The 26,165-nt window shown below is 35.4% G+C and overlaps 1 protein-coding gene across 2 annotated transcripts in view; it reads right to left on the bottom strand.

Moving 5' to 3' along the window:
• Window positions 1-18,473: 18,473 nt before the first annotated feature.
• Window positions 18,474-26,165, bottom strand: part of LOC113111090 (rho guanine nucleotide exchange factor 10-like protein) — a 101,722-nt gene continuing 94,030 nt past the window's right edge. For both annotated transcript variants that reach the window (XM_026275547.1, XM_026275548.1), the window contains 3 exons: window positions 25,637-25,808; window positions 22,189-22,311; window positions 18,474-21,232 (listed from right to left, as the gene is read on the bottom strand). In XM_026275547.1, coding sequence (XP_026131332.1) covers window positions 20,694-21,232; window positions 22,189-22,311; window positions 25,637-25,808 — 834 coding nt within the window. In that variant the 3' untranslated portion in view covers window positions 18,474-20,693. The remainder of the gene's footprint in view (window positions 21,233-22,188; window positions 22,312-25,636; window positions 25,809-26,165) is intronic.

Below are 26,165 nucleotides of genomic sequence, written 5' to 3'. Positions count from 1 at the left end.
TCTGTCCACAGCCTTGTTTACATTTCTGTCAAAAATCAAATATAGCATTACCCTGACTAAGGTCTATAGTCTTCAATGATTATTTATTTATTCATATGCAAAGCCTACTTCTCCCAAGTTCAAAATTCCAATTTACCTCTGCTAACAGTGTACACTGTTTATATCAAATAAGCTAGCACCTCATAAACTAGCCATACCAATCATAATGATGTAGATCATTTTCTGTTTACCCTTGCATTCTTCAAATCGAGTAAAAAATGGACAGGGGATAATTAACAGACTCCTTGGCTCCTCTTGATGAGCTCTTTTCATTAAAAGCCCGAAACAAATGATCTGCCTTCTGTATTAGCATACGGCGCAATTCACTACCGTGACAGCAAACAAACCATTTGCCATTTAATAGTCCTAAAGAGCAATGCGACTGTTGGGTGCTCACTCAATATGTGCAGCTGAATTAATTAAACAAATCAATTAAACAGCAAAAGGTGATGCTGATTATTAATGAAGTCTTCCTATGGTCCCCTGCATTCCTTTCTGTCTCTGGCCCATGTTTCTGTTGTGCATTCATCTGATAATGACAGAGCTGCACTGATAGCCTCAATAGGATTCGGCTCATTATTTGTGTGCTTGTGTTGTGAATGCTCTGTAGTAGGAATGCCTTGTAATGACCTTTCCAAGCTAGGCATTCCATTTTATATTTCCAGTTAGTACTGTTATGACTGATTTGTACTCTGTGATGCAGGTCTTCGGCTAAGGAGAGAGGAAAACGCAAAAACAGAAAATACTTAAACATTCAACTTATCAGCTTTTATAAAATTTTAACTGGAACTGCCCAGAACATCACATTTTATTCAGAACACATCTTAGTGTGAACACCATTTAGAAATTCACATGCAATTTACAAAAAATGTCTGAAGCTGAATAACTGGCTGTTGAACAATACAATCCACTGAACACACTGCACTTCTGTCCTTCACTGCCTTGATTTTTAATCCTGTTAAAAATTAAATATAGTGCTGAACCTAGCTGAACCTATAGCTATCTGTTTGACGGTACATTTATCTGTAAATATAGCCTAGTACTTCCATGTTCAAAATCCCTACATAATCAATCATAAACATGAGGTTTTATGGAGTGGTTTTAAAGGAGACATATTATGGCCCTTTTTTACAATACAAAAGTATTGGGACACCTCCTTCTAATGCAGGTTTGTCTAATTTTCATGAATTCATATCTTAATGTTTAAGCATATAATGATATTCTAGGGAATTGTATGCTTCTTATTTTATAGCGACTGTTTAGACAGGACCCTTTTCTATTCTAACATGACAATGCCTCTGTGTATAAGGCAAGGTTCAAAAATAAATGATTGAAGAACTCGACAGGTTTGCAGAAAGCCAAGTCCTTATCCCTGCTGAACACTTCTGGTGTGACTTTAAATTTAGAACTTAAGCCAAAAAACTCATAACCAAACACCAATGACAGTTGGTTACGTCTGTGAAGGTAAACAGCTGGGAAAGAAATCGCATGTTTATATTAGATCTGTGAGGCAGCAGTGTAATATACAGTAAATAAATCAATAAATTCTCTGAGGCTGGGACTCTAAATAGTTTTCTGTGCTCGTCTGTACAGCCAAAGACAGAACAGTTAGGATGCTTTGCTCAAACTTAGAACTGGTACACCGTTGTCACTTGAAAAAAAAAAAAAAACAATAGTGGCACCGTGGGTGGAAACTTGCAGATTAAGGGGTGGTAATATTATAACAAGATCTAAGTCACAGGGGGAGTGAAATCTGAGCAGCTAAACGAAATAAAAAACAAAAAAAATTGACTGGGTTGTGTTTTTTCACTATTCTTGGGTTGGTAGATGCACCGGGGACCCCATTATATCACTTCATGATATGTCACTTTGAAGGATTTTTGCTTTAGGTTCCAGATTTTAGATTGGACATCAAGGTTCAGCTGGTTAGTATGGTCCCATTAGCTTCTGCTGGTGCAACAAAACAAGTGCTTTTCACTCCCTTTTAAATTATTTTGCCAGCTTTGCTATGCAAAATTATATAATTGCATTTTATAGCATTTAGCATTGCTCTTCTAAACTATCAGAAAAGATATGTGTACCATTTTTGGAGGGTTGCAACCCAAACCCCCCAGACTGAATTAATCTTTAATACATTACATTTCAAAAGCATTTCATATAGCAAATTTCAGACTACACTGTGGTTTCATAACAAAGTCTCTGCACAGTACCTTGATAATGACCTGGCCTGGAATTAAATGTGATCAATTTATTTGATCAATTTTGAGGTTGAACTCGGGGCAACTATTATATGAGACAGTGGTCATTTAAATTTCCTGTCAGAATTGCATTATATTGTTTTCCAAAATATCGATAATATGGATAGTTCATAATTCACAATGCCATATACTCGATTGGAATAATAATGATGCAGTATACTTGATAGTTTTTAAAATCACCAAGGATCTTACATGCAAGAAATGAAAAATGTTAATAAATAATTTTACATAATAGTATCATTCATATTATAAATCACTAGAATTTACCCCAGAATGTCATAAATATGTGTATGAAAATATATGACTCAAGATTTAAGACATTTCCATCTGTATTAATGTACATTAAGATTTATGAAATATTACATAATGTATAATGTTTTTTTAATGTTGTTATTATTATGAAGCATAACCGCTAATGCAAACTCTTACTGGGCTCTGATAAAAGTTAAAATGCATCACAGTGGAATTCATTTTTTCTAAAAATCTGAACCACAAAAACCTTTTTAATGACCAAAGCTAATGTGTCTGGCTTTCCTGTCAGCCCTTTCCTCTAAAAGCGAAACGTTCTGTCCCTCATTCAACAATTTCCCCTAAAGTTTTCCACACTAATGAAGACATACATGCTTGTCAGTCAAAGGTCAAGGCCTGGGTGGTTGGCATGGTTCAGTTAGTCGCCACTAGCGGTTGGCCTAATGTCACCACTAAAAGGATCTTTCTCCATTAGCGACTAAATCATTTCTGACTGAATATTATTATTTTTTTTTTTTTATAACTCAGAAATATATCAGAAGCAACTGTCACATTTCAGTGAATGGCAATACTAACCAATAGCTCTCTCCAGGTATTATAGATCTCCTTGTCATCTGTTCAGGCAGTAATTAATTTTCAATGCCGCTAGAGTGCTCACAATTACCACTAACACCAAGAAGTTTATTTCATCAGTTGTGGCTACATTTCACTTTGATACTATCCTACATCCTGCCTAGCTGATAATTCAGTTAAATCTTATGTGAGATGAGATATTCATTAATAAATGTCCCAGGTGACTGTGCATATCAGGGTATTTAAGAGAGTTTCCATCCTGAAGTGGCCAGCGATTGAATTGAATACATTGAGAAAGAGAGATAAATGTCCTGGAAGCAATTTATTCAGTGTTTTATAGACAGTGCATGCAAATGAGGCTGTGATTGACGTAAAATATAATGACAGGATGTTATACATCAGGATGTGGACATATGGTGTTTAATATGAAGTCATGGGCTGTTGATTGTAGAACAGCCTTCATATAAGCTTTGGCATAAGAGCTGTCAAAATCCATGGAACTCCAAACCATGTTCAAAAAGTTTCAGTGAGAAAGCCAAGCTCTTTCATTTTCGATAGTTACAGAACAAAACTCTTTGCAGCCTTTCTAAAATACCTTTTCCAAGAAAAAGAAAAAAGTTCCCTGCAAAAAGTTTACAAAGCAAAGTCTCAAAGCCAAAGCTTTATGTGATTTTATTGCTGGAGATCTCAGCATCGATTTCTCTGTTGTGTGGCTGCAAATTAATAATGCATGCTGTTTACACACGTCCAATACAATGTCACAGTGGAAGGAGAGGTAAAAACCTTTCACTTGAAGAAATTGATCGCTATAGTCATCTGCCTGTTGCAAGTTAAAACAATGTTGGAAGAATTAGCTTGTGAAAAGAACATTGGCTACACAAAGTAAGCGACACAAATAAAAAGCAGTAGAACATACTCCTTTATCGAACATGATAACATAGTCTAGTATTTGTCACAGCATGCTGCTGCAACACAGTGCTGCTGTGAACTGCTTTAACCTCTTAGTGAATAGAATCTAGACAACAAAGACAGAAAGTAGAGCTAAGCAAATAAAGAAGCAGCATCAAAGGAAAACTTCAGCCATAAATGAAAGTTCTGTCATCAGTTACTCCACCTCATGTTGTTCTAGACCTATTTATGATATAACTGTAGCTCCCAAAAGACACAAAATCACCCTAAAAGTGATCTGAAGCCATCCAGCAGCTTTTAAGTTGTTTTTCTCTGATAATGTCCCTCTTCAGTGAGCTGTTAGCCTTTGTGATGAATCTTTCAGTCCAGTTTTGTGACTTGGTCAAAGGATTCAGTCTTGAATCAGACAATGCTACCTCTCTCAGAAATATCCCAAAGAACAGCTGGGTTAGATCTCATGATTTTCCATAAATAATGGCTTTCGGATTCTCCCTCAAACAAAGCCCCAAACAAAATATTTTGAATTGCTTTTATAATACATTAACACACAATATTATAGTGAAATTTGCAAAATTGCAACCAACTATGAATATCAAGTAATCAAATAAAATTAGGGGAAAACTTTAGAGGAAATTGTCAAATGAAGGACAGACCATTTTGCTTTAAGAGGAAAGGACTGACAGGAAAGCGAGACACATTAGCTTTGGAAAAACATAAAGGTGTGCAAATGATGACGGAATTTAATATTTGAGCGAACTATCCCTTTAAGTCAGAGCAGTGCTACAGATAAAGCAATAGACTCTCCTCCAGGACTCCTACCTCTCTGCCTAGGGAAACATTTGCATGCTGTGCCTTTCTGGAACTAACAGCTGTCAGTTTGGCTTACTCGCCTTCAATGTATCTCTCCTTCTCTCTTTCACCTTCTCTACGACTTCTTTCCCTGTTTCTCTCACCGGAGACCAGATGAAGCACAGTGCACCTGTGATCAGGGATTACGCACTTAACATCAACTGTTACTTCTACCTTTACATGCCGTACTGCACTAGCTAGCATTATCCCTGAGGCTCTGCTCTCCAGAGATGCAAATATTTATTCATGGGAGCACACAACAGGCAAAAAGTAGGTTAAAATATGTTTTCAGCGAGGTCCAGTGACAATTAAAGTAAAACAGCCATGAACATAGTGATGCTCTTCTGGTCAAGCATGCTAAATATCTCCTGAGAAAACACATGAATGCACAAAATAATTGAATTTATTTTTATAAAGCACTGCTCAATACATATTGTTCCAGCTTTACAAAGCCCCCAAAGAGCCCAAGGCAGCTGGAGTAAAAAAACCTTTAAGATGTTTAATTAAATAATAATAATAATAATAATAATAATAATAATAATAATAATAATAATAATAATAATAATAATAATAATAATAATAATAATAAATAAATAAATAAATAAATAAATAAATAAATAAAACAAAACTTTATTTTTCAGTTGTCCTGAAAAAAAATAATAATAATAACATAAAAAACATATTTAAAACTATCTATGAAATACCAGCATTTTAAAACATAAATCTAGTCAGGTTTATGATTGTAATAAGAAAAACGTTGCCAGTGGGATGTGAAAATGTTTTTCCAATGCTTTTACCGTGGAAAAAACGAGGTTTACGAATAGATTGGAGTATTCCATCAACAGATTAAAATGCATCAAGAGACTTGTTTATATCAGAGTAGCCGCATATTTGTCTGAGATGTTTTTGAAGCTAAACTCTACAGCTAAACTCAGGGCCCAACAGGTCTGTATTTGTCCTCAAATAATGCATACATTTTTCACAATGACAAAAACATATTTGCTCAGTATTGCCGCTTTCTATGATAATTATTTCCTCATTATAATTCATAACCCATAGGAACAGTCACGCTGCGTTTTTAAAATAATCTTATTTTGGATGTTAATATTGTCATGTCCCGAGTTATTACAACATCATTTTTACCCAGAGGTTGGCCCCTCATATGAGCAACCCAAAGTAACGTGCCTAATTACACATAATTATGCCCCAGCGTTTTGGAGAGCAATCGCATATTCCCTTTATTGTATTACAAATGGGACTATTACCTCTTAACAAGGATGGCTCATCTCTGCAAATCAGGTTAGAGGGATCCTTTCCAATTCACAGCCCTCTTGTTAAATGTGTCTGAAATGTCATTAGGACTCCTCAATCTCATCTGTGTTTGTTTAAGAACACCATATGATTATAGAAAATCCTCTTCTGCAATTCACTGCCGCTGCCATTTCACAGTGTGTGGCTGGATATTCAAAGAGGATAATATGTTATATTTAAAATGATTTGAAGCGAATCCTCCATTTTTAAGAGAGTGGATAGATTGCAGTATTCTTTGTGGAAACCTGCTGGAGGATCCGCTCTTCGTCTCTTCTGTATTAACAAATTAGAATTGAGAAGATAAAAGTAGAGCCATATTTTTTTTAAGCGAAAATCCTCAGATAAACAAATGCAGCAGGAATTAAGGTCAGTGAATAAATTTGCTGAAGTTGGCAATAAACACAAATTAGGTAAGGAGACATGCTCTCCCACTCAACATACTGTATTTTGGGTCATGATAGAGTTGAAAAGTAGCTGTGAACATACAGTATATATAATTATAACCCCCATAACCTCTGCGCTTTCATAGTCATACAATAGTGGATTTGTTTTCCTCACATGTGTGTGACACACTTCCTATCTCATTAATGGTTTGTTATCTAAAAAAGCTATGAGTAAACTTAAAACTTACCAGTAATTTTCCACACATTGGAGTTCAGACGTTTTTCATGTTTTCGAAAGAAGTCTTGTATGCTCATCAAGATTTCATTTATTTGATACAGTAAACCAGTAATATTGTAAAATATTATTGCAATTTAAAATTACTTTACTCTGTGTTTTTTTATTTTTATTTTATTTTTTACATGTGATTTATTCCTGTGATAGAAAAACTGCATTTTTAGCAGCCATTACTGTAGTCTTCAAGTCACAATTTTGCATATAAAAAAGGATACAAAGTTAAAGATTTAATAAAAAATTGCTTAGTATTTTATTAATTAAAAATTAAGTATTCATCTTTTATTCAAAAATCTTACTGACCCCAAACTTTTGTATGGTAATGTAATTTTGAAGTCTGTATCTGCTTTGAATGGCATCTTTAAATACAATAAACCTCAATGAGATTAAAAAAATTATTTAACAATTCTCATCATCCCGTCTGCTGTGGTATGCCATCATTGTAGAAAGAGTATCAGGAAACTTTTTCAGATTTCATCAAAAATATCTTAATTTGTGTTCAGAAGATGAACGAAGATCTTATGGGTTTGGAATGACATGAGGGTAATTAATGACAAAATGTTCATTTTTTGGGTGAACTAACGCCTTAAGGCAAGTAATTTCAATCAGCAGCTATCTTTGAAATGTCTCTTGGGCATGCAAGTTCACCAAGGTTATGATACAATTTCATATTTGAAATCACTAATGAAATCTGACAACAGCATCTCATAAATGTTGTTTCATTTGCGCAAATAAATATAACCCTAAGCTCCACCCCTTTTTCAGTGCTGCGCTCATTATCTTCTGTCATCTGTTTGTATTTACACAGCATGAAGTATAAAGTTGTACAAATAATTTTGGTCATAAATAAAATAATAAAATATTTGAATGCATCCTTGTTAAATTAAAGTATTGATTTCTTCTGTGGCTATATAGACATTTTATCATTTTATGACAATGAATAAAGATGATCCATTTTGCTGAAGCCTAGCATCACTGATTGTGAATGTGTAGATTGTGACTGGAGCAATTATGTGGCACTGTTGGCTTGTTGTTACAGTAGTGTCAGACCTTTGGTTTTGAGCGAAACCACTATGACCCAGAAGTGAGAATCAATATTATGTATAGATTTCACTTACTCACTTAGCAAGGGTGAAACACACGTTTGTGTCGGTCAAGGCTAGTCATGCTCATCTGGATACCTTGTGTTGCCATTGCCTCATTAAAGATGAGGTGTAATTGAGGTGCAAAGGTGTATTGAGTTTCCTGACTACTACAAAACAAATACAATTACTTGTCCATTAAGGTCTCTAGAAAACAAGGACTCACATTTTACAGGTGTCTGGAACATGATGTCAAAGATTTTAATTTAATTGTATATTTTAAGTTTCAGCCTATTGTATCTTTAAGTGTAGGGGAAAGTGGAGTAATAGGTCAGACAGATGTTTTACCTATTATTCTATTAAAAACTAGTTAACTTTTGTTATACATGTGCATCTCAAAGATTAAAATACCATGGAAAAGTTATTATTATTATTATTTAAGCAGAAAACTTACCTTTCCTATATTCTAGATTCATTGCACACAAACTTACAAACTGATATATATATATATATATATATATATATATATATATATATATATATATATATACAGCTTAGGAAAAATAAAAATTCAGTATCTCAAAAAAGTAGAATAATTTCTCAAAGTTCAATAAAAAAGATTTACAAAACAGAAATGTTCAAGATCTCCAAAGCAGGTTTAATTATGCACTCAATACTTGGTTGGGGCTCCTTTTGCACGAAATACTGCTTCAGTGCAGCGTGGCATGGAGGCGATCAGCCTGAGGCACTGCTGAGGTGTTATTGAAGCCCAGATTGCTTTGATTGTGGCCTTCAGCTCCTCTGTATTGTTTGTCAGATCTTACTTATCTTCCTTTTCATAATACCCCATAGATTCTCTGTGAGGTTCAGGTCAGGTGAGTTGGCTCGACAATCAAGGAGAGTAATATCATGGTCAGTAAACCACTTGGAAGTGGTTTTGGCACTGTGGGAGGGTGTTAAAGTCCTGCTGCAAAATGAAATCAGCATCTCCATAAAGCTTGTCAGCAGAAGGAAACATAAAGCGCTCCAAAATCTTCTGGTAGATGGCTGCATTGAATTCGGACCAGATAAAACACAATGGACCAACACCAGCAGATGTCACGGCTCACCAAATAATCACTGACTTCAGAAATTTCACACTGGACTTTGGATTCTGTGCCCCTCCAATCTTCCTCCAGACTTCCTCCAAATGAAAAGCTAAATTTACTTTCATCTGAAAAGGGGACTTTGGACCACTGAGCAACAGTCCAATTCTTTTTCTCCTTACCACTGGTGAAATGCTTTTGATGTTTGTTTGTTTTTTTAGATGCACCTGTATATATGCACATATATTTCGAACGAATGACTAACTGTATAGATGTGCATCGCATGAGAAAAGTGACAATTATTTTCCTAATGCATAATACTGTTTTGGCATTTCATAGCAAATTTTCTATGACAGGCAAAGTCAGTTTTATGTCAAAGCAAATGTATACATATTTAAAAATATATCTGTATGCTGGTGATCTGTCAGTGTATAATTATGTCGCTAAAGATTAGCATGAATTATTAAATGAAGCATTTCCCCCTGAAGCTGTGGGGGAAAGTGTGCCAGATGCCCAGTGGCTCAAAAAATAGTAAAGCTTAGAATCCGATAGCAGGAAATACTTTTTGTTGAAAATCTTGAAGTGGGAGCCAAATTTCTTCAAAGAATCTCAGAGGCGCTGCCAAAGAAAATGTCACTTCTAAAAGAAAAAGAAAATGATATAGCTACCGAAGTAGCTACCACAGACTGGGGAACTGCATGCTGGGAGCAATTTCATATTTATCTGCAACCATGACGAATAGAAAGTGGAAAATAAATATTTTCATTTGTTCAGTCAAATAAAATTATATATTTGTATTATATAATATATATAATATATAATATATATATATAATCAAACTTGCTTTTCTATCAGGAATTCTATAAAAAATTAATTGCTTCACTACACAGTCTAAATATGTCACCTTTTCCCGATTGATTTATGAATGTAAACGATATGAATATTATACATCAGAAAAAAATATAATAACTTGAACAATACATAATTAAATAGTAATCCATGTTCATATTTTTATTTAACATTCCCAATTATTTACCCCTTAACTTACTTAGCTTACTGTTACAAATGACCCTGTTTTATAATTTCAGTTGATATTCATGAATATATTTTTGTCGTATTAGTTGTCTCTCCTCCCCCTTACCTACAGGGCAACATAAGTAAAACTGGCATAGCTAACACCAATCTTTCTTGGATATTCAAAGATATTCAAATGGATATTCTCCTTATTTGAGCCTTAGCCTAGTTTTGGAGAACTATCAGAGGCCTATTTCTCCAGAATGTACTGATTATTCCATTAGCTGCTTTAAATGGGAATGATGCACTTAATAAAATGGCTGTCATGACATCATGAAAGCATACTTTAAAAGAGATGACAGCGCTTTAAACCAGGGAAGGGCATGTTTAACATGAGGGGCTGTTGTCTGATCAAAACCCCATTGTGCTTTCTGTGAAAGGCATGACTTTAAAAGCACCCAGCAGGGCACTGCACAGCCAGACTGAAAATCAAGGGCTTGTAGTGATTTGGTCACAAGGCAAAAACATGTAACTTTGACACTGAAGGCCACATTCATCAACTGCTTAGCAATTACTTCAGTATCATCTGCTTACTTTAAGATTTCTGACTAATGTCTTGTCAGTTATGATTGATTGGGTTGAAAGCATGTACTTCATTAGCAGCACTTTGGAAGATATCCATAGAAACCTTCGGCTGTCACATCATCAGAAAGATTTTCACATTTCCTCAATTTAATTTCAAAACTCGGTAGAACATTTCCACTGAAAGCCCAAGAAGTCATGCTCTCTGACAGATTGATAGTTCATTTAGATGATCCATTATATAGCGTTTGTTCTCCCTCTAAAGCTAAAATGTGAAACTTTTTATAATCTTTTATTTTATTTTTAACACAGAGTATTTGGGTTTTATGTCCCATCTGTCACAGTACATTTGCTGGGCTGCATTACAAACAATATTACTCAGAGGGACAAGTGGACCTGATCCCGAATCTGAGATGGGAGTCACGTTTCGAGTGAACAACACAGGTGATTTTCTTAAATTTTATAGATTATTTTAACCTTGTTTGTTTTCACTATAAAGCACCTTCCTAGGGATCTCTGGTAGGACAGAATGGCTCATAGCTCTTTGATTTTAACACATCTGTTTATGTGACAAGAAAACAAGATGGTATCATGTTGCGTAATGAGGGTTATTGATGATCTGGTAAAAATAGACAGTCTGTGCACTACTTATAAGGTCCACCTGCTGTCAGGCAGTTGCATTAGCGCTGCTAGATTTTTTGCTGTTTAACCTCCCTCTGATATCAAAAGAAAAGCAATGTTGAGTTTAAATATTTAATCTAGCTCTTCTTGCCTTTGTTGTTTTTGAAATCTTAACGGGATATTTCACCCCAAAATGAAAAATGTTATGTTTATCTGCTTAACCATAGGGCATCCAAGATGTAGGTGGCTTTGTGTCTTTCATTAGAACACAAACAATGATTTTTAACTCAAACTGTTGCAGTCTGTCATTCATATGATGTAAGTGGATGGAAATCAAGGGACTGGAACACTGACACTTTGAGATTGTAGATAGCGTGTCAGTGGTCCATTTTAGAGATAGGTGGCAGTAATGCACTTATACAGTAAGTCTGCGATCAGCCGTAAAGCAAGAAGAAGAAGAAGACAATTTGGACATTGCAGTGAAAATCAGAGGTAAAAAAAAGGTATATCAAAACTTTTCAGTTTCTTGCACAGACTGTTTGTTATGTGTCTTTACACATCAATGTATCATTACGAATCACAGGTTTTAATTTGGTTTTATTATATATATATATAAGTATGCATATATATATTTCTTTTTTTACTCTCAAAGCCGTGATTCCCATCCACCTACATTATATGACTGACAGACTGCAGTGGTTTGAGTTAAAAAATCGTAATTTATGTTCTTCTGAAGAAGTCATTTACATTTTGGATGCAAATAAACAATCACATTTTTATTTTTGGGTGAACTATCCCTTTAATGACCTTATTTGCATCTAAGCAGTTTAAATTTTGTTCAGTACAGAGCTGAATAACAATCCATTGTGCAATAACTTTTTATAGAATATATACTTGTGTACATACATGTGTCAATAGCATTCAAACTATTTAATTCAAAAATGCATGCGATATATACAGAGACTTCCGTGATTACCATATCTCATTTGATCAGGGTGATGCAACTCTCATGATATCATGAGGCAAAAGCCTCTAGATTTATTTTTGTTGATATGGTACTTGTATCTCATAATGAAATATTAATTTCTAGTACCCATTTTATTTACCACTACAGACAGTGTGTTCCCTAAACATACATAAATCCATCTCACTGGTTTGTAGGCAGTAAAATATTGATAGGGGAATTGGGAATTGCTCCCTAACTGTGTGCCAGCTCGTATCCCTGGTGACAGCTGCTTCCCCCTCAGGCAAACACTTTTGTTTTCTTGCCTAGGAAAACAACCAGCGGTACGAGAGCGCAGGGGCTTACTTAGCACACTGGGATGTCCTCAGGATATTGCTAGAAAATGCAAAGCAAACAAGCTGCAATTCTTTCAAGCATTCCCCATTTATGTCATTATCCACCTATTTCTCCTCTGGCTTGACTGCATTAAGGAAGGTAGTATGTAAAGTCAGCTGGCCATTACTGCAAAATAAACTCTGACGGCCATAGGTTGTGATAATGTATGGTACATTGTCCCATTTTTTTGAAAAGCTACTTACCAAGCAAATAAGAAAGGGCAAGAAATTTTGAGTTATCTCTTTTTGTTAAACCATGATCAGAATGACAGCACTATTGTGAGTGTGATATTGCTTTTATAACAGGAAGTTAATACTGAGTAACTGATGCCAGTTTGTTTTTTGCTAGTAAGTTCCAAACACAGCCACCTAGTATTCCTGAATTAATCAATGGTTTTGAGTAAATCATTCACTGACTAAAAACACTGATTGCATCTGAAATCATTATATAATGTCAGAGTAGTTACTTATTTTGAATAAGTACTTATTTTCCAAAAGTTTGTTCTATATAGTATGAAGAGTTGAGTATAACGCGTTATACATTGACAGTAATCAAATTACCTTTCCTGGTAATGCAGTAAAGTAATGTGTTATATTTTAAAATTATGTAAATTGATTACAGTTACTAGTGTCAATAAAAATTGTACTTAAGTTACAAATGCAGTTGTGTTAAAAATAATAATAATAATAATAATAATTAGAAATCATCTTTTGCGCATCAGTATGCCCTTATAATAATTCAACGGAAAATGTGAGGTAGAATGAAGATGAGTCCTACAACATTTAGATGCAATGAAATCATATTTCTAAATCTTGCATATTTTATCATTATAGTTTGGATAGAAAGGTTCAACAAGTGAATGTGTAGAAGTTTATGTCACAGTAACACTAATATAAGAAAAAAAAATCGAATTAATCCACACGTCAGCATCACAATTGTTGATATTAGGAATGTATACAAATAATACTTATGTAATTTTTCAGTCTATATTAAATTAACAAAAGAACTATGAGTTTCTCTTTGTAGTGTATTTTTCTAGGTTTGATAACTTGAAAAGTAAATTTAAAATTAACTTGAAAAAAAAAATATTTAGTAATCTGATTACTTTTTAAATGCAGTAATCAATAATTCAATAAAATAAATTTTTTTAAAGAAGTAATTAGTAATTAGTAGTGGATTACTATTTATCGGTAATTTACCCAACACCGAGCATGAATGTGTTTAGAATAAACGTAATCTGAACAGGCTACATTTGTCATGTTGGATAGTAAAGTTCCCATCAGATGCGTACCTACAGTGAATTGTGTGAATTTATGTTCACCCTATTTTTCTCTTACTATATAGCAGGGCCAAAAGCATATTTAAATGAATCAATGTTTTCAAACAAATTATAGTAAATGATTTAGTTAACTGATTTTTGTTTAGTTTGTTTTGCACAAACTGTGAATCACAATTCACTGATTCAGTGACTCACGCTTAAAAATGGTTGCTTATTTTGTTCCCAAATCAATGTTGTTGAACAAATCGTTTGAATGAATGATTCAATTATTAATTCAGTATGGTCACTTACTGCCACGTATTAGTGTATTAATGTAATCTAAGAAAAAATCTGAAAAATCCCCATAATGCACAGAAAGTGGACACTAAAGTAAAGTATATATTTTCCCATAACTATTCCATTAACCCCATACTGTCATACCGCAAAACAAGAAAGATTTGCACTCTTAAATTTCACCATTCCAACAGATTTAACTCTATTTTCTCAGGAAGACCTCGAATGAGTGCTTCTGAATGATTAGGATGTGCTTTACATGTAAGCAAGCTTTCACGGTGGGGAGAACAAGCCAGGTGAAAAGAGCTCTTCCATTAACATTCACTCACAGGCGTCTTTGCTCGGGGTGCATCTGTCACACAAGAGTTAGTTGAAAACAAATGGCATGGGAATGCCATCTATTTGTCAGCTATGAGCGATGCGGTGCCTGATTCGGATCAGGCCACAGCACTTCGTAGAACAACAGCCTCACAAGGAATACCAGGGGAAAAGGTAAAGATTGCTTTGGCCCTTCGGTTATTGTTTTACAGGATGCGTCATATTTTTTGTTGTCCTGCAGAACCTGTTTAGACTTGTGTCAGATAAGACGATTATTACTCATCCACAGTTTGAATCCAAATGCCACTGGTAGGGAAGCACAGGGAAAAACTGAATGTCTTGAATGTTAATGTTCCTAGCTTGCAAAGCACTGACTAACAAAACAAGCATTTTATCTACTTGAAGCAGGTCTATTTGAGAAAGACAAAGAGTTTAGGTGATACATTGTTGAACTTTGGAGGTGAAAGAAAGCACAGAGTATAAAATGCTGAGTTTACTTTTTCAAGGAAAGAAGAGGTTTTCGAAATTACTGGATGACGCACAATGGTACCCTAAATTTTTCTGATGTTTAAGACTAAAAATATCAAACCATATAGCATGCGTTTTAAAACACTGCAAACGGCGACTGAGTGCTGCACAACTCTGACTGAAATTCAGCAACGTCCAGGCTGAAAGATTATGCTTTCTCCAATAGTAAGTATAAAAACCCTCTCATCTCCCACTAGTAAGACCATATCTGACATACTGCAATGTTGGCGTGACAGAGCAGTACAAGCATATTACAATTTAACTGACATCTCCATAGAAACTGGTTGATAATCCAAGATATGCTTGATTGCATTTTATTTAATATATATAATCATTGTTTTAAATTCATTTTTACTTTAAACCTTTCACTTTGAATAACCATTTTGTATGAAATGTGCTATATAAATAAACTTGCCTCCTTAGTAGATTTTTTTTTTTTAACCAATGAGAAATAGATGTTAAATGGAAATACTGGATGTGATTGGTTATTTTTTACATTTAATTTATTTTATTATTGTTTATTTATTTTTTTTCAATGGAGGCCAAAGTCTAAAAGCTTCCTTCTCTATCCACAGATGTTCAAGGGGAATATCAGTGGTAAAACACAGTGGAATCCGAATCCAGCAATATTTTATGTTTTGCAACGGTGAAATAACAATAAATAAAATAAATATTCTGGAGACATGTAATAATTTGAGATTTCATTAACATTAAATTCTTCCATTTTTTCCACCTCAAACTTTTGAGTAGAATATGCCTCCCTTTCTTCCCGACTAGCCGGCAATCTGCACTTTTCAAGCAAACCATGCTGTAAAAAGATGCTTTTAGGTATTAAATGATAAAACAATAGACTTTGTTCAAAATGGGGGGAAAATTAAGACATGCTCTGGTTGTCAAATGTTAGTGAAATATAATTAAAAGTTTATGAAAAGGAAAGTTAGTTCACAGAAACGTTTCATATTCGCAGATCCCACTAGGTTTGATATTTGTTATATAATAGAATGAAATTCAAACAAGTCTCACTACTTTTTGGGCCAATGTATTATACATATGATGGATATGCCACAAGTCTCCTGGTGGGTGTATAACCCAGCGTGCGATGATCAAATTTTCATTCATTTTATGCGTTTCATTGGTTCCAAAGAAAATATTTTTTTACCAACCATTGGAGCCAATGGTCAGTGAGTCCAACAGAGAGAAATTAACAATTGATAGACATGTGATTTAAAAAATGCCAATCAAATGCAGTGCCCTGATTTCTTTCAAGGCGCCAGTTAACAATTCATGCTCAGAATTGTCATCTTTCAATACATCACCGTCCGTTTTGCTTTCACACAGGTCTGATTGGCATCAACATTATTATATTTCATCCAAACATCACAGATACTAAATGTCTTGGTCACAAGCCACAGACCTTTTTAACACATATTGATGGAAAAAGACAGATGTGGGCAACAGAGAAGTAGTCTTTTGCATTCTCTGTACGAATCATTAACTTTGCCGTTCTTTGTCAACATAGCAACTGTGAATTCTTTTAAAAATAAAGCAAGCTTTCAACAGCAGAATATTCATCTACATGCAAATGATTCCTAAATCTTGAGAAGAAACATACAGTTTGCTCACAGCTGTATTGCATGATAGGAGAAACTCTCTCAGGACACCTTTAGTGCCACAATATGAACGCGTATCTGCTTTTTATGCTGTTTGTCAGCCAAAATGCTTGCACTGCAACCTGCATCTCTTTGTTGACTCCAAGGCAAAAGTGTGGCTGGTATACGGGTCATTCTAGAGCTAAACTCCATTTTAGAATGCAATTCAGCACTGCTGTACAATCGCTGGCTTATGCTGGGCGAATAAAGCGTTCGCACCCGTCCTGCATTACGGACTGACTCAGCATGTGGCAACATGTGATCTTGGTTTTTCTGTGCTGCCACTGTCCCACTGGAATATTTTACAAGGGTTCACAGGAAGTGAGCAAATGACTTATGCAAATTGAAAAGCAATTGAAATAACCACTGCTGTGACTGCCTTTTTCTGCAAAGATGAATGTGTTTGTAATGACGTGTGGCAAATTTCTCATATTGTGGGTCACGCTTGGCCATTTAAGCCAATTGGACAGGCTTAAAACTGACAAGGGCAATGCCAAGGTCATGTTCTGAGACTGAATGGTCTTGTGTGACTATACCGGTACAGTTTATTATGAAAACAATTCATTCTAAAGTGCCTCAGTTTTCTCAAATTTGCTTAAAAATGCTGTAAGAGATTTTTAGTACACAAGTCACACAACACTGAGTAAGTGCAAATAAAAATTGACCTATGTAAAGTAAATATCCAGAGAATTGGAAGCTTGTTTGATGTTTTTCTCCCCAGCAAATAACATGCTTGGTTGATTTTCTTGTCTAACGAACAAAACTTCTCAGGGAAACAGGATGTAAGCACAGCTGTTTCACAGAACTGCGATCTCCAATCAATTTGATCGCAAATCACGTTGTGCTTAGCACAACTGCATTAGCCCTTCATGCAGTAAACTAAATGTTGGTTTAAGTGGGCTCTCGGCCGTGTATCTTCCTAAGGTCATCGTTCTGAAGCCAGCAGGGCTAGGATGAAGAGATTCAGCAGGAGCTTTGGTCTGTCCTCGCAACCCAGAACCTCTATACCACTCTCACAGCTGTGTTTACACCTCCCATGTACCATCTAAATACACCCAAGAGTCCTTGGGTTAGAAGTGCTTCTTTTCCTCACTTGCTCATTTCCTCTGACTTGACAGGAATTATGACATAATTGACCAAAAACAAAAATCACAGTTTTATGTTGAGTATCCTAAGCTACAAAAGGCAAAGGTTACATCTTTGCAACTTATTTGTCCCTAAACGTTACATAGTAGCACTTTAAAATAACATATTTCTACTTAAAGTGTATATATATCAGTACAGAATGTTTTTTTTTTGTTTTTGTTTTTTTGAGAGAGAGAGAGAGAGAGAGAGAGAGAGAGGGGTAGCATGCATAACATAATACATAATACTCTTACTATTAATGCAGTTTGCAAATTAGGACACTATGAATAATTTAAATCCAGAACAAACTCCATTAAGAATTTCCATACATCTGCTGAGTGCGGAGGTGCTGAACTGTGTTGCACAAAAGTGATCATTTTCAAATCTAAGATGTTCTGGCAGCAGCAACGGTCGAGTCTGTCACAATCCCAACATGCATATTCAGATCTGACCTTTCGGTACAGAGCTTCTGGGTTTTCCAGTGTGGCATGTCATTTAATGCACCGTACTTATCCACCATCTCTGTGTAAATTGTATGTAATCACAGGGATTTTTGCTTTTGTGAGGGTCAACAAGAGATGGGAAAAAAGCACGGCCCTGCATAAATTTGTCAGCTTAGCAGCAGCCAAGAACACACTGGGTTTGCTATCTTATTTCATACATTTACTTTAGACTAATAAAGTGCTCTGCTGTTTACAAGAATCACACGCAGAGGTAGATTTATTGTTTTTATTTTAGTAACAGTGAATTGACAAACATGAGGCTACATATTATTAGCATAAACAAATCCTAAACATTCAGTGCATTTGGGACACAAATGGAAACGCAAGTGGTTACTTCATATGGATGGATAATGCACACTTTGTATTATTCACATTAAATTTAATTCACTTTTACTTATGAATTTCATATCCAAACAATGAATGACTGTTGTAGCGCTACAGTTATTACATTCAGTGGCATATTATGGCCTTCTTAAATGTTTGATGCTATAATGCAAAAACATAAAAAAGCAATTTAAGTTTAACAGTTTTAATACAAGTTTGCACTACCAAGACCAATTATACATTTCGTACGTTCATAATGTTGCATGGTATGAAAAATGCATGATGACAAAGTGGTAAGAGGTGGAAAAATAAACCATTTAACTGTATTATTCAGCAGCTATTTCTGAGGAATTTTAGTTTAACACTGTTTATTTGCTGTCTCCAAAAAAAGATTAGATTAGAAAGGTGGTTTGCTGGTCTATGCTGGTTCATCAGTGCTCCAAGTTTGGCCAAGCTGGTGTATAAGCAGAGCTTTTTAGAGCTGTATTCATTAATGAGTTTATTATTTATTTACTTCGTTCGTTTGTACCAAAAACAACATCAAACTATTCCCTTTTACACAATACAATGTGCATCTGGCACAATTCCTAATGGAAGACTGGAAGACAACATCTTAAATGTAGATCAAACAAGGAAAAAGAATGAGGGTAACCAACTGTAGCTTGCAGATGGAACTGCGATATTACACAAAATATCAGCATTCAATACCCTTCAACAAGATCAAATAAACATCAAAAGCTTCACAAGATTCCCAACTATCCTGCAATTAGTGGTGCTTGTATCATTCTACTACCAGCTGCTAATGAACTTTCTTGTTAAGTAATGGTGATTTAAGCAGACGTTTCAAATGACTGCCATATGGTGAAAATGTTTCCAGGTTGTGTACATAAGAATAAACATGTCCACTAAAAAGATTTTTAATGAGGCTTCACCATTCACCACAGAAATGTAGGCCTTCAATTGTTTAGAAATCCTTTTTTTTTTTTTTTTTTTTTTAACACACACAGCACTGACCTGCACAGGCTTGACTTCATGCGTTCACATTATCAAGAGTCAAAGAGTGAGAGTATTCTCAGAGTGACTGCACAAAAGCATGAAAACCCCTTTTACTTTACTTTTCACTTTCCACCGATATTATTTTTTCAGATGCAGGGGAATAAAATGAAAAATAAAAACTCAGCAGCTTTTGTGGTGTATAAAATTCATGATTCACTAAAGGCTGACTGGACTAAGGCCTCAAGGAAATGTTCTATTTGAATAGTTTAGGCCCTGATTACAGTGAAGTCTGAGATTAAATACATGGATTTAATTTCTCTACTGGTAAGGTAACAGCTTCCAGGTACAGTAAAAGAATGAGTGACTGAAAATGTATTGCTCTTAGCCTATTAGTTATGGAATATTATTATTGGAGGACCTGTATTTCTTGAGATTGCAAGGTCATTTAATATAGAAGTCTTTTTTTTTTTTTTTTTTTTTTGTGAACAGTCTAAGAGCTTCATATTTTGTACCACACATGCCCAGCGAAAAGGGAAAGTTCACTCTGAAATGAAAATTCTGTCATTTACTTCTCCTCATGTCATTCCAAACCCATATTACTTTGTTTCTTTCAAATATCCTGGTCACCATTCTTCTGTATGATAAAACTGAGGACTAGAGCTGTCAGGCTCCAAAGTGAAAAAAAAAAGAATAAAAAACAACCCTGTAAAAGTAGAGAGCTGATAGCTTTGTGTGAATAATTTATTTATTTATTTTTTTGTCTGATGATGTCTGAATTGTAAAATGACTTGAGTCAGATCTTTTCAATAAATCTGTTGAGCTTACAAAATTGGTATGGATGATTTTCGGTTCTCAAGAGTGGAAAATTATAAGAGAAATAACCCCTTAAACTTAAAAAGGACTGTTCATCACTGTATGATGATAACTTGTGAGGATGAGCCAGTTTCATTTAAACTTTTGTATCTTTTTTGAAGCTTTCATTCATTGTAACCGCGCTGAAAAGAGTGACCAGTACATTAATTCAAAAGAAAGTCATTCAGGTGTGGAATGACATACAGTACGGGTAAATTGTAACAATTTTCATTTCACAATTCCTAAAACACAATTTCAGCTCAAACCGTGAGAGGAAGCTGCCAGATCATAAGTGTGTTTTCTGCAGAAGTCGCCACAGAACCCTCCCTCAGTCGGCGGAAGCCCTTTCCACCAGAGATGACTGCTACTGAGGTAACCCTATCCCTCCTCACCCCGTCCCTATCGCAGGATCGACCCCTAACCCACATGTCTGGATCATCGCTGAGTTCGTATATGGAGCCGTCTTCCATGCTGTGCTCCAAGGATTCTAAAGATGAGTCCGAGGCTTCGTCCCCTCTTGCGGTTAATGGTCGCCCAGGCAAACCTGAGGTTGAGCGGAGGCGGTACTGTAGCAACACCCCACTCTGCCCCTTGCCTTTACCATCCACTTGGGGAGAAATACTGGGCTGCTTGAGAGATTCCTGAGAGGACGAGTCACTGCGGTCCTCCACCGCACAGGCCGAATCATGCCCTTCCACCACAGAATCGCGCTTCAGAAGATCAGGAGACAAACTGCTGGAAAGGGCAACTAAGAAATCCACAGGCCCGCAGTGTGCATTAAGAGATGTCATCCCCTTACCTGTGCCACATTGAAAGAAAGCTCAAATTGCTTTAATCAGTAAAAAGCAGCAACGCCAGAGGGTCAGAGAAACCTTAAAATTTGATAACTCATTTCCATTATTGCTCATATTACTTACTGAAATGACTTTGAATTAAAGGAATAGCTCAGATAATTGGTTATTATTTGGTCATTATCCTCGGTTTTTCCTATCCCCCATTTCTTTCTTCCTTTTTTTATGGAACATGTAAAACTTTTTTCCATATAAAGACAAGCTCCAGATCAGAGGGGAAACCATAAAAAGGTAGTTCATGTGATTTTACAATTTAAAGAAGCTTAAGGTCAATAATATTAATAATAATAATAAAGCATTTATTCAGCAAGGAGATGTTCTTTTAAACTTCTTCAGAAAAAAAAAAATTGCATCATGGTTTCCACAATGATATTGAGCAGCAACTCAGCCTTTTTAAAATGTTTAAACGATGATGTGTTACTAAAGACTGGAGATTAATGATTACCACAGGAATAACAAACTAAAAAAAATATTATATTTTAAAAAAGTACCAATAATTTACGCTATTATTGTTTTAATGTATTTTTGATTAACCAAATGCAGCCTTAGTGATTAAACATGACACTGACATGTGTTATGTTAGGCTGGATATCAAATATTTGATCACAAGACACATTGAACTACTTCATGACACTTGTCTGATGTGTTTGGATTTTTTATGATATTTTTAAAAAAGCTTTGTAAAAACTCTTCAAGATTTTGAATTTGTGTGCCACAGAAGAAAAAAACATGATGGTGAGTAAATAATGAGAGAAGTAAAAGTTTAGAGTGATTAAATATTTTGATAAAGGAATCATTGTGTAACTGTCTTTTTGAATCCTTATGTAATTGTCCTATCATTGTGCAAGACTTTCCAAAAATATTAAAGACACTTATGTACCATGAAGAGCCACCATCTGTGTACCTGTAATTTTGGGGATGCCCTCCAGCTTGGGCACAGGCAGGGTGATGATAATGCCCTGGGCAGTTCCCACCCACAGCTGTCCCTGGCAAATCAGCAGGCTGGTAACTCTCATGCTCTTCTGACCTTCAAAAGAAAAATACAGGTGTCACCAACATTAAAAAAAAAAAATCTTTCTTTAGTCGGCATGTTTATATCCATGCAATATGATGCATTTTTACAAACACTGAAAACCACTTTCCTGCTTGCATATCAGCAATTATTGTATCAGTGGAGACTCAGATTAAAACCCAACACACCGCTGATTGCCCCCTCACAGTTGTGCTTCTATCATCAGCTTTATTAACTGGTCAATTATAGCAGTGTGTAGGTATGACAATAGTAAAATTGCTGTTAAGACAAAAAAAAAAAACCTGGAACATTTAAACGACTTCATTCACAGCTCCCAAATCCCTGACCCTGGGTCTTTAGACATCAGAAAGCCACCACAGCTTAATTCAATCAAGAAGAACAGCACAGCAGAGACTTCAGCAAGCATGGATGGTGGCCACATGCTCATTTTATAAAGCTTTCTTTGCATGAGTGATTGGCAAGTGGCTAATTGATTCCTTTTCATGACGTGCTGTCTCTAGGTTGCTATAGTACTTGGGGAGTCTTTTTCTAATGTGTAAATGAAGCATTTTCATTATGGTAGTTAGTCACCAGGAAATCAGTGAAGGTCATGAAAAAACATAAGTGAATACACTGCATTAGGCAGAATTCCTTCTTAGAAATGTCAGCTGTCTAGTTCTGCAGAGCATTCAACTATTATACATTTGTTTTCTTTGCGAGATGGATCAGCTTAATAATAGATTGTCAAATAAATCTGCAGTTCTACAGTAAAGCATATGAATTTATGAATGCTGAAAACATAAAAAGCTGAGCATTGGGGGAAAAATCCATATTGCATATTAGATGTCTTTGTAGTTGACGCATGATGTGAACTTGGACTCTTTCTGCATTATAACTAAGGGGTGGTGTTAGTGCAGTGGATAAGACACACGTCTGTGTTGTAGGAGACCCGGGTTCGAATCCACTGTGAGGCACCAATGTGTCCCTGAGCAAGATGCTTAACCCCTAGTTGCTCCAGAGGCGTGCGACCTCTGACATATATAGCAATTGTAAGTCGCTTTTATGTCAGCTAAATGTAAACTATCAAGATTTTAGGTTAAAAAGCATTAACTATTAATATACAAGGTTCAGTTTGTTAACATTAGGCAGTTCAAGAGCTAAGGCTGTATTATAAACAAACAGTTATATATATATATATATATATATATATATATATATATATATATTTATATATATATATATATATATATATATATATATATATATATATATATATATATATATATATATATATATATATATATATATCAAAATCTCAAAATCATACAGTCAATGCTGGAAAGGGTTCAAAAATGCAAAGATGCTGGAAAACTGAAAAGATGAAAAGATGTTCAGAACAAACAAGGTACTCATGCAAAACCATCACAAAACAGAAAGACAGTTGTGCATTATCCAGGTAACAGCAAAAAGTATTTTGTGGGCTGTATGCAAACATATTTTATGTAAAATATCTTACTCAGGACAGTCCCCCCCCCCCAAAAAAAAAACAAAACAACAAAAATAAAAAAATAAAACATGCATTTAGTATGATCTCTCTTATGTTTTGAAAATTATTCATATTTTCACAGATTCTGCAAGGGGTTTCCAAACTTCTGCATCCCACTGTAATGTAATGTAATATAATATAATATAATATAATATAATATAATATAATATAATATAATATAATATAATATAATATAATATAATATAATATAATATAATATAATATAATATAATATAATATAATATAATATAATATAATATAATATAATATAATATAATATAATATAATGTTTCAAAGATTCTCTTTGATGTAATATGGATCTGCCTGTTCCAGGTATTATTAAAGAGGAAGGATTGAGTCTGATGTCTGGCTTGCTTATCATATCTGAAGGTTCTAGCTGATGAAAAACTGCAGAATAATCGGTTCACTTTAAGACAATAATTAATTCATCACCCATCACTTGGGTGCAAACCTGTGGGATTACCAGACCATTGATCTGTAATAACTATATCAGTCCTCCTATGTGTGATGTGTGCAGATTAGCATATTCAGGAAAGCCAGTGGGACGTTCTCTGGGCCTAAAATAAAAAAAAGGGGAAGAAGGCATCTGCCAAAGCTTATTTTCACTTTTGTGCTCCATTGACTGTAAACCCCTCGACATAACATAAAATTGCAGAGTTACCTCACCCAACGTGAACTACATCTGTAAACACAGCTAGCTAGCTGCATAAGTTCAACAACAGCCTGAGGGTTGCAGGACCTTCGCAGGCATCTTCGCCAAAACACTCCCTTTTACTTCTTCACGTGTCTTTTGAAAGACAGCTATAACTTTGATCCAGAGGTTTGATGTTCTCGCTGTTTTAATGAGACATGGTTGTATCAACAGGCCCGTTGACATTAACTTGCTCTGGCCAGCTCCTAAAGTCTGCTACACCGCTATGGGTTTATTTTTTTCCTTCTCCTTTCTATTTCACTTGATCGCAATTGTCTGTGACAACTGGAGAATCATGGGCTTTTTTTAAGCTAAACATGGACAATCGCATTCAAGTGAAATCAAACATTATTAGACAATCTGAAAGGAGTTATTCTGCTTCGGAGGATTCTGCGAGCTACTGGAGCGATGCTGCCCAGATTTTCTCTTTATATAGTCTGATGTGTGGGGTTGAATTGCTCTGAAGTGGTGTGGATGTTTACTTAAACTATTATTTTCAGTTTCCTTGCTTATATAATGAATGTTTACACAAGCTCCCTTCTGCAAAAAGGTAGTGGAAATCATGCTTACATATATTTCTTCTAAAGGGGGGACGAAGCACAACGAATTTGACAAATTTGAGATTTAACAGGATCAGACGGAGATAAAGATGGCTAAAGGAGAGTGCAGAGAGGTAAAAAAAGTGAATACATCTGAAATACATACCAGCTGCACTGAGAAAAGGCACAATGGCAAAACGCTGGCACATTACCACGGCTGCTGGAGTAATGACAAGAGTGTTGCCATGGCAACATTTGGAATGGAAAGCTTTGTCTGTGCCATTGTGACTTTTCCTGCCTGTAACCCCGCAGCTCCATTACTGCTCTGCGGGGTCTTAAGTTAGCTACTTATTCACGGTCGTTCCCTGGAGAGCCAGCCTACAGGAACCATTCCAACAAGAACTTCTCTGTCATTGCCTTTTTATCACAAGAAGTGTAGTTCAAAGAACTGATGGAAACAATGCTGATCAAGCACGTGTGAAGGCATAAAGAATTTTTGTATTCAAACGGCTCCCTCCGTAGGGTCAAAGGAGAGATACTTACTGGGGTTGTTAAATGATGAGGGTGTAGATATGTTGATCTCCTGCAGGTGCTCCAGTGTTTCCGTATGGAACAAGCGAATAGAGGAACCTTCTGAAAAAGCCATCCATACGCCACCTCCAGCTCGTACCATATGGGCCACGCTCACCATCGGGTCCTGATGGACCTCAAATCTCTAAAACAGAACAGAGGAAAATGAGATCAAATTAGATATCTAACTTCATATCAATACAGTTTTAGTGTGACATTTTCTGATAGTTTGCCATTCAATGGAAAAGTTAGAAATACACACACACACACACACACACACACACACACACACACACACACATATATATATATATATATATATATATATATATATATATATATATATATATATATATATTTAAATAAGGACCAATATTCAGGAGTGCATACTAGATTTAATGTCCGCTCTGAATGGATTCAGGCTGGGCAGTCCCATAGCACTGAAGGAGTATCAGAGGCACTTGGGACAGATGGCGGCAGCCGCAACGGTCTATTACCTTGG

Source organism: Carassius auratus, chromosome 11 (assembly GCF_003368295.1).
Source record: "Carassius auratus strain Wakin chromosome 11, ASM336829v1, whole genome shotgun sequence".
Classification (NCBI taxonomy): domain Eukaryota; kingdom Metazoa; phylum Chordata; class Actinopteri; order Cypriniformes; family Cyprinidae; genus Carassius; species Carassius auratus.
This window is presented reverse-complemented; position numbering and strand designations above follow the sequence as displayed.